Source organism: Calidris pugnax, unplaced genomic scaffold (assembly GCF_001431845.1).
Source record: "Calidris pugnax isolate Ruff unplaced genomic scaffold, ASM143184v1 scaffold46, whole genome shotgun sequence".
Classification (NCBI taxonomy): domain Eukaryota; kingdom Metazoa; phylum Chordata; class Aves; order Charadriiformes; family Scolopacidae; genus Calidris; species Calidris pugnax.
The window spans coordinates 477,897-494,868 of NW_015090769.1; the positions used below are offsets into that span (position 1 = coordinate 477,897).

General features: G+C 43.4%; 1 protein-coding gene across 5 annotated transcripts; it reads left to right on the plus strand.

Moving 5' to 3' along the window:
* The first annotated feature begins 25 nt into the window (after positions 1 to 25).
* Positions 26 to 14,726, plus strand: SUGP2 (SURP and G-patch domain containing 2). 5 transcript variants are annotated; one of them, XM_014938364.1, is made up of 11 exons: positions 26 to 203; positions 343 to 464; positions 1,624 to 3,276; positions 4,215 to 4,332; positions 5,015 to 5,523; positions 5,737 to 5,848; positions 6,840 to 7,360; positions 8,291 to 8,355; positions 9,021 to 9,157; positions 11,141 to 11,261; positions 14,428 to 14,726. In XM_014938364.1, the coding sequence occupies exons 2-10, from the start codon at positions 350 to 352 to the stop codon at positions 11,259 to 11,261; spliced, it is 3,351 nt and encodes a 1,116-aa protein (XP_014793850.1). In that variant the 5' UTR covers positions 26 to 203; positions 343 to 349; the 3' UTR covers positions 14,428 to 14,726. The 5 variants fall into 5 exon arrangements, 4 of the variants coding, with proteins under 4 accessions (XP_014793850.1, XP_014793860.1, XP_014793868.1 ...); XM_014938374.1 differs by having other exon boundaries at positions 59 to 149; XM_014938382.1 differs by lacking the exons at positions 26 to 203; positions 14,428 to 14,726 and adding an exon at positions 11,469 to 13,099 and having other exon boundaries at positions 271 to 464.
* Positions 14,727 to 16,972: the final 2,246 nt, after the last annotated feature.

Genomic DNA, 16,972 nt, shown 5'->3' on the forward strand with positions numbered 1-16,972 from the left:
CGGGGCGGGCCGCGGGGCGGGGCGGCCCCTCCTCCGCCTTCCTCCCGGTGCCCGCGAGCGTGTGGCTAGCGGGCCGCCCCGGGGGGGTCTCTCGCCCGGTGAGGGGTGGGAAGCGCGTTTCCCCCCTCACGCCGCCTTTTTTACCTCAGGTTCGGCCGCCCTGAGCGGGGAAGCGGGGGAAGGGACTGCCCGCAACCCTCACGGTGAATTCCCCCGACTCGGGGAGGGGGGAATCCGCCCCCGGGGGGAGCCCGGCGCTGGGGAGGGTGCGGGGGGGCAGCGGGAAGACGGTACCGGCGGCTGTGCCCCGGGCAGGGCCGGCCTTGTGCTGTTTTGCCACAGGAGAAAAATGGCCTCTCGGCGGATCACACGGGAGACGTTTGATGCTGTGGTGCAGGACAAAGTTAAAAGGTATCGCATGGACCGGAGCGATGCCATAGGGGACGCCATCCATCATTTTAAAGGTAACGGGCGTGAGGAGCCGCGGGTCCCGGCAGCAATTCCCTCACGGCTCCCTCCCATTTCTTCCCTTCCTTTTACCTATATTTGCCTTAAAAAAAAACCCCATGGACTTGTGCTTGGTGTTTTTCCACATCCATCTTTATTTAAGAAGCTACCGGCTCGGATTGATTGACGCTGTTTCTACGTGGAATGCAAATTCCAGGCAAAAAAAAAATAAAAAAAAAATCCGAATTTCAAACAAAGGAATTCTGTTCAGGCTGCATCAGAGAGTGGGTCCAATTTCAGGGAGGTCTCCGGAGGCATCGCTGCAGGATGGAATGCTGTTGATGTCTGATAAGTTAAATAAATGTGGGAGTGCATTTGAAGGCTTGGGGTCTTTGTATTTCGTATTATTTTTGGAGAAAAAGCTAGAAGCAGGACATTAATCGAGTGAATGTATATAAAACGTGATCTGCAATTTCTTTTAGCTTCTAGGTTTGATATGAAAAATGTCTAGAAAAACAACTTGGATTGCATTCATAGGAAATTGAGAGTTTTAAAATGAGGTCTCTTCTGTTTTCTAAGAGTTATATAAGCTCCAAAGAAATAATTTATTTTAAATACTTAATTTGTTCAAGTATTCTTTCTGAATTGAACTACTAGAATTAAGGAATAGGGATTCTTGGATGCTTAGCAGGGAAATTCTATAGCTTAGATATTGGTGTATGAGTTTGTAGAAAATGTGATGTTCTCTTCAACTGTTGGATTCCAGCATTCAGCGTGGAAATGGAAAGTGCATACTTTCGGTATTTTTCCATCTGAGGAATGTGAGTAGAAGCGTTACGAGCACGACATTAGCGTCTTCCTGGACTGAGAAAGTTGTGAGCAAGTAGAAAGTGGGGTTTAGAGCAGAATTTGCCTTTCAGCTTTAGTCAGAGGAGAAGTTTTAATAAATTGTTTTGTCATGTGTTTAGGTATTGTTAATCATGTGTTGCTTTTTGCTTATTATGAGTTACTCAATGTACACAAGAAAGCTAATGGGAATATCCTGACTAGATATGTGTACTGTTCTTCAGAAGTTTTTATTTGTTGACTGTCCTAAGTGTCTAAATGTGTTTATCAATTTTTTTTTCTTAATACTATTGGCAGTGCATTGGTGTATTTATGGTTTTCTCCTTACAGCCCATTCAAGGCCGGTCCCAAGACCAAGATACGAAGACACTTTCCACGATGATGGAAGATACGCTCACGACAACGCCCAGCACCATCCTCACGATGACTGGAGTGAAGACCCTAGAGATGACTATCCAGGACCTTCTTACAGATCTGCTAGTCCTCTCATAAGGAAAGATAACTATTACCACGAGCAGTACGGGCGTCCGGCTTCGCACGACCGGGAGTACGGGCGTCCGGCTTCGCACGACCGGCAGTATGGCCGTCCAGCTTCGCACGATCGGGAATACGGGCGTCCGGCTTCGCACGACCGGGAGTACGGGCACCCAGCATCTCGGGATCGGGAATACGGACGCCCAGCTCCTCATGACCGGGAGTACGGGGGCCTGGCTCCTCACGACCAGGACTATGGCCCTCCTGACTCCTGGGAATCCACCGCTCCACACGAAACGGACTTCAGTTCTTCAGATATTTTAGGTGATTTTAGGTCACCGGGACTGATGGAAGATGAATACGGCAACATGGAAAATCAGGAGTATGAGGTGGACTTTGGAATTCAGTCCGACAGTGAGTTTCGACCCCCGATACGGAGGGGTGCCATGGGCAGGGGAAGAGTTCTGCGAGGAAAGCGTATCGCAAGGGGCGTTGTGAAAACTAAAATATTTAAAGGAGATATCAAAACTCCCCTAAAGAAATGGAACACTAAAAAGCTGCCGCCGGGCCCTGACCAGAAGCCGACTTTGCAACCTGATCAAATGCCAGAAGCTGCTGAGCGGCCCAACCAGAGGCCGGTGACCGTCCAGCGCCCTAATCCAAAATTGCCTCCACGACCCAATCAGAGGCCACCTTTAACAACCCAGAGACCTATCCTCAGGCTCCCAAAGCCTGCCCACGTGTTCAGAAATCTCAATTTTGACCTTGTGGATAAATCGGATATTTTTTCAACCTTTGGAATAGAAATTATAAAATGGGCTGGGTTCCATGCAATAAAAAACGATGCTGAATTTTCCCGCCTCTTTGGAGCTCTCTTTGAGCTAGAGACAGAAACCTGTGCAAAAATGCTTGCTTCATTTAAATGCTCTTTAAAGCCAGAACACAGAGATTATTGTTTCTTTACCATCAAGAGTTTACAACACGCTGCTCTGAAAACTCCCAAGGTGGACAATGAGTTTTTAAATATGCTCTTGGACAAGGGGGCTGTGAAAACCAAGAACTGCTTCTTCGAAATAATCAAACCTTTTGATAAATACATCATGAGGCTCCAAGACCGCCTCCTGAAAGGTGTTACGCCGCTGCTCATGGCCTGCAATGCTTATGAATTAAGCATTAAAACGAGTGGGTTTGGTAATCCAAGAGAAATGGCAAACGCTTTCGAGACCACTGTTTCTCTTTGTCGTAAGTCCTTGGCCCTTCTGGGTCAGACCTTTGCCCTGGCGTCTGTTTTTAGGCAAGAGAAAATACTTGAAGCCGTAGGGCTCCAGGAAATGGCTCCGGCACCAACTCTCTTCCCAAACTTTGATGATTCAACGTTGTTTGGAAGAGAGTACATTGAAAACTTGAAGGCTTGGTTGGAGAAGAGCGGGTACCCGATTCAGATGAAGAAAGCGGAGCCAGAGCCCGCGGCACAGCTCGATAAACCCTCTCCTGACACAAACCTGAAAAGTGAGTGAACTGTTGTAAGATGCTTGGCAGCGTAGAATCTCTTTATTTGTCACTAGTGTTTTATCTTCATTTTTGTGGTTTCATTAGGTCAGGAATTCCTAATTCTGGGAATTCCATGTAAATGCCTAGCAGCACTGTAGTGAGTGCTGTCTGTCGTAACGATCGCTTTCAGCTTTGTGGATGAAAGCACGTCTCCTTCCTCCCCTCACCTGCACGTGCCTGTACTTTGCATCCAGGATGTTCCCCTTGTGCTGTGGCTGCTTGAGCTGCCCTCCCTTCAGTTCCACCAGCTCCACCAGCACCACGCTGGGACTGGTGATGGCCCAGAGTCAGCATTTGCATATAGGCAAAGTCAGAGATAGTACCATTGCCACTGCCATCAGAGATACAGGCATATTTCTTTGGAGTTGTTTATATCCTACCATCTATAGGAATGCTGTTTCCTCTACTCTGCTGCGCCACCTAGTTCATCCTCTCTCAAGCATTTTTGCTCATTAATATATTCATCTGGTTTTTCCTAATTGAACTTCAGACACTTCCGCAGGGAGATCTTGCAGCACTGGCTCTGAATGGCTAATAATTTGGAACTCACACCATCAGAGTAGTGTTCAAATATACTTGTTTTGCACAAAGCCCTTTTGGTGCAATAAGTAATTGCCTTTTAAAGGATGGCTTCACTTACCCAGGATGACAAAAGATAAATAAGTTTATTGAAACCCAGTGCTTCTCATAACAAACTGTTCTAGAATTGAAGTTGAGAAAACTGTCAGAAAGTTTCTGAGGTTTCCTTAATTAATTCTAGTATTAAGTGCAGCCTTTTTTTGTATTAAAATGTTGAAAAATTGCGAATGTCACTGTGTCAAAGAATAAAAAAGATGGCATATTGATACTCTGTTGATGAAAATAATATGATGACTGCATTTTATTTCTTCCTGCAGCCCCGCAGCGAGCTGATCGGAAGGTTGTAGAGACAATTGACCAGTTAGTGAACAGCATCGTTGCAGGAACCTTGTCTGCCAAAGAGAGAAATGCTCAAAAGAACTGTCCTGAATATTGGTAGGTGTGTTTGAACAGTATGTTAGACTGCTACTCTCTGATGAAGATAGCTGGAATATATTTAATTAAATTTGGTATTTCATCCAATGTGTGTAAGGTCAAAGTCTATTGTATGTTTAATCAGACTTTTTGAAAATGTTTCCTGGGCTAATTATACTTCCTGCTATCCCTGGAAATTGTCCTGTTGCTTCCATTGGGTCTAGTAGATCACGTCCCTTTTGTTCTGTCAATAATGACTGGGTGCCAGTGCAAATACAAGATGTTAAAAGCAGTTCACGTTTACAAGATGAAAATAGTAACAAATGTAGTTACAGTCAACGTGCCGAATGGGAACAGGTTTATGGATCTAACGTTCCAGGAATGTTGGAAAAGGAAAGCTGAGATGCTTCCAAGTGGAATGATCTTTTCATGTGACGGTGTCGCTTCATGTGTGAACTGCAGCATCGCTGATTAATTACTAGCCAAATGATTTATGGCAAAACCCTCCATCCTTTATTTGCTTGGCGTGCTTTAGAGGTGGGGTTGGCTCTTGTTCTGAGAGAGGACTACGCAGGGTGATGTCAACGTAGCAACTTGTGTAAACCCTTGGAAAAAAGGGATCGATTGCCACTGAGTTACTGATCTGAGAATTCGAGTTGTTCTTTTCATCTTAAGCTTTCATTTATGTGATTTTTTTATTTAGGTTCTTGTCTGATGAAGATAGCCTGGAATACAAGTATTACAGACTGAAGTTGTCAGAGGTGCAAAGGCGGGCGTCAGCTGGAAAGGAAGCGGGGGGCGAGGGCAGGACGCTGGAAGAAGCCGCAACGGAGTCAGTCAGGGCCATGCTGTACGCCAGGAAAGTTGCAAGTATTAAGAGAAGGCTATTTAAAAGAAAAAGGCTTGGAGTTATCACCCAACATGGTATTCGAGGCAGGAGGGCGAGGAGGGCAACCACAGGGACACAGACTGTGCTCTCAGCCGGGACGGTGCTGAAGCACCAGGACAAACATCTTCAAGGTACAGATCAGTCAAAGCCTCCCGTAGCAGAAGCCAGCCCGGCTGAGAAGAATCCTGCCCTCGATGCCACCTCATCCTCACAGTGTGCCCCCACTTCAGAGGTCTCTCTGCCAGCAGAAGAAAGGGCAGATTCTGAGGATTTATTAGCACCCCCTGAACTTTTCCCACCATTGTCCTCCCAGTTTCCTGACGGTAAGTGACGATTCAAGAAGATTGTTCTGCTGGAAATTCTAAAAAATCAGTTATTTTGCTAAAGTAGATGATTCTCTGTGATATTAAGCTTCCAGAGATGCAGGTTTTGTCTGAAGCAAATTATTTTGCTAAAGTAGATGATTGTGATATTAACCTTCCAGAGATGCAGGTTTTGTCTGAAGCAATAGCTAACGAGCATCCTGTTTCTTGCAGTGGATGCTAAAACCATGGAAACCGCCGAGAAACTTGCCAAGTTTGTTGCTCAGGTAGGACCAGAAATTGAGCAGTTCAGCATAGACAACAGCGCGGATAACCCAGACCTCTGGTGAGTGACCTACACATTTAGCTGTGAAAATGGGCAAATAAGAAAAATCAAAATGTATCTAAACTAGTACTAAGGAGATACTTCATTTGGTTGTTTGTCGAGATGTGTGCTTTTGTTCAATGTGTTTAGGAATGGAGGATTTTGAGCAATGCTCCCCCTTGTCCTGCTCAGCACCTCCATTAATGGTGAATTCATGGAATTTGCTATTCATGGAATTTGCTATTCATGGAATGGTTTGGGTGGGAAGGGACCTTTAAAGACCATCTCGTCCAACCCCATGCCATGGGCAGGGACATCTTCAGCTCCATCAGGTTGCTCAGAGTTTAGGAACGGAGGATTTTGAGCAATGCTCCCCCTTGTCCTGCTCAGCACCTCCATTAATGGTGAATTCATGGAATTTGCTATTCATGGAATTTGCTATTCATGGAATGGTTTGGGTGGGAAGGGACCTTTAAAGACCATCTCGGCCAACCCCATGCCATGGGCAGGGACATCTTCAGCTCCATCAGGTTGCTCAGATCCCCATCCAGCCTGGCCTGGAATGTTTCCTGGGATGGGGCATCCACCACCTCTTTGGCAATCCCATCCAGCCTGGCCTGGAATGATCCAGGATCCACCACCTCTTTGGCAAACCTGAGCCAGTGTCTCACCGCCCTCATTGTAAAAAAAATTCGTCCTTATATCTGGTCTAAATCTCCCCTCTTTTAGTTTAAAACCATTACCCCTTGTCCTATTGCAACAGGCCCTGCTAAAAAGTTTGTGCCCAAAAGGCATCTGGCTGTGACTGAAGTTTGCCCAGGAAAGGAGGGGTCCCAACCCGCCATCGTACAGAGTGGTCGCTGTTCTTAGGACACGTGGTCAGGGAATCCTACAAAAATACACCTGCAATGACCATTCAAATATGAATAAGAGCTCTATTTCTAATGTCTTGCTTCATGCCACTAAAGAAAAATCTCTTTCTGATACAATTTTCGCTGTCGTTTTTGCTCAGGTTTCTACAGGATCGAAACAGTTCTGCTTTCAAATTTTACCGAATGAAAGTCTATGAGTTATGTCCGTCGATTAACTTCAGCGCTGTGTCAGAAGCCACTGATGCTGGGGAAGGTGCTAAACCTGAAGAAAGGAATTTGGATATTTCAGAAGAGGAGGAGGAGGAGGAAGAAGAAGAGGAAGAAGATAATGAGGAGGAAGCTGAGTTTGAGGAGGACATCTCCCAGCCTTTGGAAGAGATGGAAATGGAGCAAGCAGAGGAGGGAGAAGAGGATGACATCTCAGCAGGTAGAAGTGTGGAAAACCTAGCTGAAGAGATGATTTCCAAAACGGGAGAGGAAATTGCAGGAGGTGAAATGCAGCTAGCCACATCATCTGATGGTGCTGTACCAAATCTGTCGACACAGGCATCGGCTCCTGCTCCTGGTACCCTATTTCCTCGCAAACGCATCAGCAGCAAGTCTCTGAAAGTTGGTATGATCCCCGCCTCTAAAAGGATCTGCCTCATAGAAGAACCAAAAGGTGAGTGTTACTTAAAAGCTATTTTGTAGGTATCGCTACAGAACTCCTGATTTTTTTTTTATGTACCTTCTTACTGCCTAATATTGGCTAAAAGAATTACATTTCTTTAACACAAAAATGAATGCAATGTTCACTTTAAAGATCCATTCAACTGACAAAGGGGAATCTGAATATATTGTGTGACAGGTTTTGTGTGACAGCACAATAGCAGTTTGCGTCAAACATCATTCCTTAAATACTCTCTACGTCTATGTGGATGCTAACCTCTCTCTGCTGCTTAAAAAACTCACCAGAGTAGTTTTTGCAGGGTTTGTTTTATCGGTTTATGGAAGGTTTAACAGACTTAAATCTTGCACTGAATGTATTTTGAGTGTTTGACTAAATATATTTAGACTTTGGATTGACCTGTCAAATTTTGTCAATATGGCAACAGCGGGGGTGAGTCATGATATTCTAAGAACTGAGAGATTAATAGCTTAAAACTGATTATATGTGCTCTGCAGCTACTTTAACGAATGTCTTTGCTTTGCATAATGATTTTTATTGGTGAAGGTTGTCATTTGTGTTATGTAAATTATATACAATAACCTCATTTAAGTCCAGTCTGAATTTTCTATCCAAGTATTACAGAAGCTCAGGGAAATGAAAGATCTAACATCCTTAGAATATATAGTTCATTAGTGTATTGCTGGCACAACGTGTCCAAAACTAAATGCATGCAAGTTCTAATTAACTGTTTTTTGTTGTGGAGTGGGGAAAAAATGTCTTACTGTTTCATTTGTTTTCTTATTTTTTATTCTGATCGTTCTTGTTGATTCTGATTTTAGGCCAAGGCATGGAGTTAGAGTCCAGCTTGAGACGTACTTTTGGAGTTCTGTATTAAAATTGCTTTTCTTTACAGCTGAATTTTGTCTTTGATTTGACTTGCAGTGCATGAACCTGTCCGAATTGCTTATGACAGGCCTCGTGGCTGCCCAGTTACAAAGAAGAAGAAGGTAAAGAATTCTTCTGCTTTGTCATTGAACCAGCTGTCTTTGTGAGAGACAGCTTCTGGAAATGTGTCGTTGTCATAAAATCAGATTAAAACCTGAAAAGCTTGATCCTGAAAAAAGACTGGACTAAACCTGAGGAGATCTGTGGCTCCTGTTGTCTTTTATCTACCTGTGTCAAAATTGAACATTTTATGATTAGAGCACTACTGAACAGCTGTGTGTTGATTTTGTCTTCTGTTTTTTTTTTAAAAATAAACAAATCAGTGCATTGCTCTCTGGAAAGTATTTCCGAAGCTGGTGAGATGTTATTTGACCACTTCTGTGTTTGTAACAGGTCATCAGATCATTCAATATTTATTAGAAAAACATAACTAGCTCTTAAAATAGCAAAAAGTGCACCTTCGTATTTTAATAATGTAATTAAACAATTTGACAACCTGAAATAAATCTGTTAATTTTTTTTTTAAACTGGCAAGGCAGATATTTGCTCTTCGATAGACTTTCTCTGTGTAGGTGGAGAAGTGCTGCTTAGAAGATATTTCTGTATATCGAGAAATTCAAATACACTTAGTTTATAGGGGGTTTTTTGAGGGATTTTTAATACATGATGTCCTTGTAAAACAAAACAACAAACTTTTTTTTTTTTCCTGTTTTTTTCCTCTCCACAGAAACCAAAAGATTTAGAGTTTTCACACAAGAAGCTGACAAACAGGAACGTGGGCTTCCAGATGCTGCAGAAGATGGGCTGGCAGGAAGGACACGGCCTTGGGACACGAGGAAAAGGAATCAGAGAGCCTGTAAAAGTGTATGTAATGGGAACACACTACAGGAATTTGAGAGCTCTGGAAACTAATAGTAATTATATTTATCTTACCCACCTTGATGTGGCCAGTTCAGTGATTTTTTTTTTTTTCCATTTTGATGTTGGCCTCTGGCTTCTCACCATCCAGTTTGACACCACTGAAGGCTGCAGCATGAATGCAGCAGTGTGCAGGCACTTTTTAAAGATATATGGTTGCCCCTGTTCTTCAGGAGGTGGTTTTTGGATGGTTGGTGTATTTATTTATTTTTTAAAATACATAGTATTACCCTGGGGGTCTCCTGGCTGCCACACCACGTACATCATACATAAATAGACTTCAGGAATGTCATACACAGTGTTCCTGGGTTTAGGCAACAAATTTATTTGCACTCTAATTACCTGATTCATTCCACTGCGCAAGGAAAGAGGTAAGTGCAGCTGCCAGAAGGTAAGTGTGCTTTTTCCTTTACAATACACTTGTGGTTTTGAATCTTCATTTTGTCTTTTGACATTGCTGTGTCCAGTGTCCACTGCTGCCAGCACGGAGGATGGATAATACCTCCGTCAACTCCCCGGCTGAATAAGGAGGCAGAAACTATTTATTTCTCTCTGAACCCATATGACAAGCTCTCTGAGTCCACTCCTAGTCTGTGGTTGTCTTCTTTCTCCAGGGATTTCCATTTTCTCTTCATGCCTTGGACAGGGTCGTTGTAGTTGGTGGGATAGTTTTGGTGAGATGCTTCTGGTTGTTTGCTTTCTTTTTCCCTTAGTTCTCCCTGTGGTCCAGTGACCATCACTCTGGTTTCTGCATTTCCTTCAGCAGCAGCAAACAGACAGTGAGCAAGCAGCTTATTCACCTCTAGCTCCCTTGTGTTCACCACTGTTACAACCTTGATTCTTAACCCCAAAACTTGTTGGGACCAAAAATACGAGTAATTTTTTTTTGTTTCCGTATCTCCTGGCACAAGTTTTGCTGCACAGCTGATCAGGAGCTGTTTATTTGTAGCTGGTCTGACAGTTAGCCCACCACAGTCAGAAAGTTTCTGGCCATCTTTAAGAACTGCATTTTAATATTGGAAAATACAGTTTTTCCAGCTAGAGTCCATTACAGTGTCACTGGTAAAGGCATTTGCAAAGAGCAGTGAAGAACTGCTTTCTGTACCTCTTAGAAAAACTGGTTGACTTTTTCTGTAACAAAGAGAGAACTCCATAGTATTGATGATTTTCATGGTGTGCACCTCTCTATCCTTTCCCATCAAAGTCATCCTTTGGACAATGCTTTGGGACAATCTTAGTGAGGATCAAACTGGAGCAATTTAACATTTTGCTTTCTCTTGTCAGTTGCTTTGATACAGTGCAGGGTCCAACCTCCTTCTCTGAGCAAAAAGGGATGGATTACTAATTGTAGACACTCCAATTCTAGTGTAGAGCTTATCTTGATCAATATATATTTTGTGTCTGTGCTGTGTGTCCTACAAGACTGCAGCTTGCTTTGGCTGCTAGAAATTTGAAGGAAGCAGCATTATGTTCCCCTGGTCAAAAATTTCATCTTTTATCCAGAATTATGGGGCGTTTCCTACTCATTCCTGAAAGGGTCTGACTTCTGTCATTTTTGAAACGTAAGAAACGAAGGCAGTTTTTGCCATCTTTTCAACAAAGCATCCAATCTACCAGGAATAAAGCGGTTAATACAAGAGTTCACATAAGAATTTGATCTGTTAGATGATTGTATCTTCACTGCTCCTGTAATATCATGGGAGCTTTTCCTTCTGGTGGGATTTTGCATGTGTAAAAGGAGGTGGGAACTGTTTTCTAGCTGATCAGGTGTCTCAGGTACCGAGGCTCCGCTCCCCTTCTCCCTCTAGTGAAGCAAAATTACTCTCTGCTTGTGTTGTGTCTATGTCGGAAGCTGTTGTTTAGATCTCTTCTGCACGTTGTGGAATGTAACCCAAACAGAGTGTTCTAACTCTTCATTTTACTCCCTAGGGGTGCTACCTCTGCAGGGGAGGGCTTGGGTGTTGCAGGGGAAGAAAATAAAGAAGATGCATTTGATGTTTTCCGTCAAAGAATGATACAAATGTACAGGCAGAAAAGAGCAAGTAAATAGGTATGTGCAATGGACACGTCTGCTTTATGAATTCCTGCAAACATTAAAATATCAGGGTGGTTTTTTTGGTTTTTTTTTAAGTCTTCCTTTTCCAAGAAAATATTAACTGTTTCCATGAGTGTATCTGGCTCCTTAGCATTTCGCGAAAATCCAGAGCTACGTTGAACTGCTTTGAACTGCTGAATTACCCCAAATCTTACTTTCTAGGTTTGAATTAAGAGACTCGCTCGCTAGAAAGTGCACGGATATGCAAAGGCTGCTGTGAGACAGATCCTCGGCAGAGGATGCCAGTGTGAAGAACGCTTTGTTCTATAGTAGTGGACTTGAATACTAATGTATTAAACCATTTTTCCAAGATTAAAGTTAGTCTTGTATTCAGTGGTGCAAGCTAACAACTTGGATGTCATCTTCTGAGGAAGAAACAACTGATTTTGTTCTCGGAAGTGCCTGTTTACCTCTCTCTTTGGCCAAGTTTGCCTGTTTTGTGATGCGATGGCTTCCCGAAAAACCAAATAAGCAACATGGAAAAGAAATAATGCCTGGCCTGGTTTGGCTCTGATCCTCTTGCAAGCCAAGAATCTTCTCAATTTCCCATCTTCTTGCAAGGAAATTCAGATTTTATTTTACTACGTTTTATTGACGGGCTTAAATCTGCTTCTGGAGTCTGCATAAAGCAGTTTCCTCCACACACCAATTTTAAGAAGAGTCCACCCGTGTGTTTATTTTGTGTAGGATTCTAGACTTTAGGTGTCGGATGAATAACTGAGTTCATCCCAGTCTGAGAACACTAAACTCTTCCTTGAAGAGCTCAGCTGCGAAGGTTTTTCATTGTAATGAACAAGCAGTACGTATTTTCAGTGTCCTTTTTGGTTTTACACAAATTTGCAGCTCTTCCGCAACAAATTCTTGAATCATTTCTTTCCTTCTCAAAGAAATTTGTCATGAGCAGGCGCAATTCATGTGTCTGCAGAAAATGCTGAAGAAGATACCGGGAAGTCAGATATTTCAAAGTCATCTGGGAGTGGATCATCAGTGTTATAAGAGTTTAGAGTGTCATTTCTTTTTTCTATTAAATATTTGCTTTGCAGAAGTTCTTTTATTGAAAAGTCCTAAGAAATAAGACAAAAAGCTTGTACTTTTAAGGGACTATTCCGGAACTTACTGAAGGAAAAGACTGGATTAAGCTCCTGTTCTTCAACAAAAAGCATTTCCCTACCTGCTCAGTGAAGCAGTTCTGAAGACATGAAAGATTTAGGAGCGTTACCACAAATAAAAACATTCTTATCATTCATCTTTTTTTTTTCCAACTTAAGGGATCTGTGACTGAGTTACTGACAGCGACACCGTTTAATAATCGCGCTTTTCGGTGTGCTCGTTCTCCATCGTTACCTTTCAAAAACTAGTCAAAAGTCTTCACTTGAACGTTGCGGCACCAAAACCTCCTTGGCTGATGTTCTCTTGAACGAGTTTTATCTTGAGCTGACGCATGGTTTGCTTTGCTGGGAGCGAGCTCTGTCTTGCTGGTGTTCTCATCCTGCTTCTTGTAGAGCAAAGAGCTTGTGGTACCCCACTAATAGTGGTACCCCACTAATAGCACCCCCCACTAACGGGGCAGCACCTCCAGGGTGACAAATATGGAAGGAAATGTGTTCCTTGGTTATCAACTTGCCTGTGCCTGCTGTTTAACGAGCAAAATTGAGATTCTTTCTCCATTAAAAATCCTACTGGTTGAAAGGGAGTGGCTTCCTTTGAATTCTGGAGCAACAAAGTTCTCCTGGCTTGTAACAACCAGTCTGAGTTTGTTTTGGTTTTTTTTTTTTTTTTTTTTCATTTGAATTCTGGAGCAACAAAGTTTTCCTGGCTTGTAAAAACCAGTCTGAGTTTGTTGTTTTTTTTTCTTTTCTGTACAGGTCTTTGAAACCACAATCACGTTGCAGTGTAATTTTCTGATCACTCACTTTTAGTTGCCTTGAAGCACATGATCACTTAAAAAAACCCACGCTGGCAGGGACAGAATCACGTGCCTGTAGTTCTGTTTTTCCACAAACATCACACGTGTCTTCACCTTCATGTTAGAAGTTGAAGCCTGAAGGCTATAAATACAAAGAAGTTTATCTGGTTGTCAGACTTGATTAAGGACACTTGATAGCCCAGACGTTTCTCGTAGGATTTACTTGGAGATATTTAAAATCCTTAAACGTTTTGGGGCACTGGTGACTTGGAAGATCATCAGTTACAGTATTTGCAGTGGATGCTCAACCTGTTATCTTCCCCTTTGGGTGTGTTCTTCACCACCTCTCTTTCTTTCCTGGGCCTAATTAGCACTTGACACAGTCTAAAACTCCAGCCTTTGGTAAAGGAGATCTCTCAGTCACGGGCTGGTTTAGAATGATGCTCTGGAACCAATATTGTTGGCCTCTGATTTATTTCTCAGACTCACTCTAAAGGATTTGGCTTTTCTTTTGGTGTCATTGACGAAGCTGCCGGCGTTGCTGGTCACAGTTTTTATTTCCCCTCAAAACTTCCAGTTCACTTCTTCTTTCCCATTGACGTTTTCTGGAAGGATTCTTGATTCTACATCACGCTATTTCAAGGCAGAAGGCGAGGTGGGGCTTTCTACTGGGTTGAGCTCCTCTCTCAGACCCAGCTCAGCATCTGATCTGCTCTGAATTTCCTAAACACCCACTTCCCCAGTCTGGGAGAGCCGTTGGGATCCAGACTGGAAACCCCACACCATCCTTTCTGACCCTGAGCCCATTGGGAATATAAATGCTGCCTTGAGAATAAAGGTGAAGGTTGGGAGACTCTCAGATCTGCTGCCCTGGGTGGCTGGCGTGTGGCCTGTCCTTCTTGTGCCAAACTTTGATGTTGGAGGAGATCTTGGCAGAGCGGGGCTGGTGCTGAGATTCCAGCGGTGCTCGCACGTGGGTTACCCTTTGCCGCCTTTATCTTGTTTTACCAAGATTTGACCTTAGGCTCCTTTGGCAAAAGGAATTCCCTTTTTATTTTTATTTTTTATATATATATATATATTTTTTTTTTTTTTTGACCTGCTTTTGCAGGCAGCTCTGAGTTGAAAATATGAAATACTTGTACATGTGAAACGTTTGTTGTGCGGATACGTTGCCGTGTTTAAAGTTTACTAGCTTCTTTTCTGTTATTTTAGTTCCAGGCTCTCTTCCATGAAGACTGCAAGCTTCAGTGAACATTTTAACTAACTTCAGTGGTGTGTCTACTGTCTTTTGGTTGGTTTATTTTTTATTTTTTTTTTATTTTTTTCTTTTGGCCATTAATCTTGTAGAGCAATTTGGTAGTTTCTGTTCCGTGCACATGGGCCGTAGCGCTGAGCTGGTAACGATTAGACGCTTATGTTATTGGATAATAACTGACATTTCTTTTTAGTGTAAGTAAACATGTTAGCATTGTTAATCTTTTAATATCCGCAATAAATGTAGAACTAAACGATTTCTGGTTTAAATGTTTTGCTTGTGAATTTGGCCATTTGTAAGAGATATGCATCGTTTTGGCACTAACGAGTGGAATTTGAGATTATGCAGTGTTCTTTGAGTGCAAAGCAGGATTTCATAGTGTACCAGGGGAGGAAGGTCCCTCTCTGTTTCTGTGCTGCTAAATGTCTCTGGTGAGAATACCCACCAAATCATTTCTTAAGTTATTTTCTCCCGTGGCTTTTGGTGCATTAAATCCCTACCCACCAGTGTTACTTTCCCCCCCAACACCAACCCCCCCCCCACGGGAAGGCGGGAGTTTTACCCCTTATTCCCCGGGAATTACTTCTGTCTCCCTGATTTTCTCAGTGGACTGACCTGAAATCAGCAAATCTTTTTCTTTCCGTATGCGTGTGGTTTACTGTTGCCTTTAAATTCAAATTCCCTTTTTTTAGACATTATGTGAGGGGGAGGGAATTGCAACACACTGACATGGAGCACTCCTGCAGCCACCCTCCACAGAGGGGTGAAGCCAGGGTGTTCCTTGGCGAGAGATTCCAGCTGGGTCTCCTCTCCCTCACTGTCACCCTGCCGGGGAAAAGCTTTTCAGAGGCAAGTCCAAGCCCCGGCTACACCTTTTTTTTCTTTTTTCCCCCTCCTTTTCCTTCAAAAATTGATGATCTGTAAGGACCTGGTTGTAGAAGACAGGACATTTGCTCTCGTTGGAGAGAAATGAGGAGATCCCCGTTTTGGGGGAGGTGCCCTGACAGAGTAGAACTACAGTCGGTAAAACACTCTCTGGAGTAACTGTGTTGGACTCATAAAGATGTTTTATTATTTTTCCCCGCTCCTTTTCCTTCAAAAATTGATGATCTGTAAGGACCTGGTTGTAGAAGACAGGACATTTGCTCTCGTTGGAGAGAAATGAGGAGATCCCCGTTTTGGGGGAGGTGCCCTGACAGAGTAGAACTACAGTCGGTAAAACACTCTCTGGAGTAACTGTGTTGGACTCATAAAGATGTTTTAATTATTTTTTTTGGCCTTCAAAGCTTTTCTTTAACACCAATGACTTTTTCCTATTTATTTGGGGTTTTTTTTTTGGTAGAAGACACTACAGCCTCATTAGTGTGAACGCTTCATCTGTGCCGAGACGTTCCTTCTCCAAACCAATGTACAGTATTTTTTTTTTTCTATTGATATTCCGTTCTGCTTTAAAAAAGTTACTCCTGGTGTATTGTGCCCAAAGAAAGTCTGGACTCAGAAATTCAAACAGTGTTCCTTTGGATTGATTTCTATCCTACAGGCAGGTATCTTTTCTAATTAAAAAGGGATTCCTGAAAGCCCTGTATCATCTTTTAATTCTGCATATCTCGTGACTGAGTGGCCAATCACAACCAGACTGTAGATTTGAGCAATAATAAACCACCTTAAATGAGAACATGCTCAAAGAACAATAGGGGTACTTCGGAAAATGATAAGTTTTTGTGAACCTTGTTAAGTAGGTAACTTGCTGAATTGCAGCGAGTGTGGAAAATGTTTGCATTATCTGTGGGCAATAAAGTTACTGCTGTTTAAGAAAGCACAAGCAGCCGGTGTGTTCTCTTCAGCTTTTTGTGCCCGATTGGTGTCGTTAGAAGGCGGTGCTAATTTCCTGGAAAATTATTTCCTGGGCAAGACTTTGCTTTGAAGGGGAAGGGGTGTTTTGTTTCCCTGCCGCTGGGTAATGAAGCAAATAAAATCTGACTTTTGAAATCTTAAATTCTGCCTCCTTGGCAGAAATCCACTGTATTCGTGGAGATAACGGCAGCTCCATCTCTGAGCAGTTCACCAGACCTGCTTCAGAGAGAGGAACCGCTGCTGGGCGGGAAGGAAGGATTTTGGAACACCAATCTAAAAAAGGAGGGATGGTTTAGGGGTCCCAGACGTGGGGAGGTGTCCGTTCTGGGGGTGATCACTGCCATCCCGGTGGGAGGAAGATTAAGCGGATGCAGATGAGTTCTCGTTCACCTCATCGATGTGCCCTCCCCTCCCTTCCCTTGCAAGCCCCAAGGTGAACACCACCGGTGTTCGGGGTGTCCTTGGACACGCAGAAAAGCGGGTCTTACCGCGGGTGCCGGTCCCACACCGTGAACCGGAGAAGCCAAACCTCCGGGCCGGGATTTACCGGGAACCGAGGAGAAGGGTTTTCCAGTAGCTCCCCCGCGCGGGGGGGGGGATCTCGGTACCTCCTACATCTCTCCCGCCGGTCCCCGTCCTCCTTCCCCG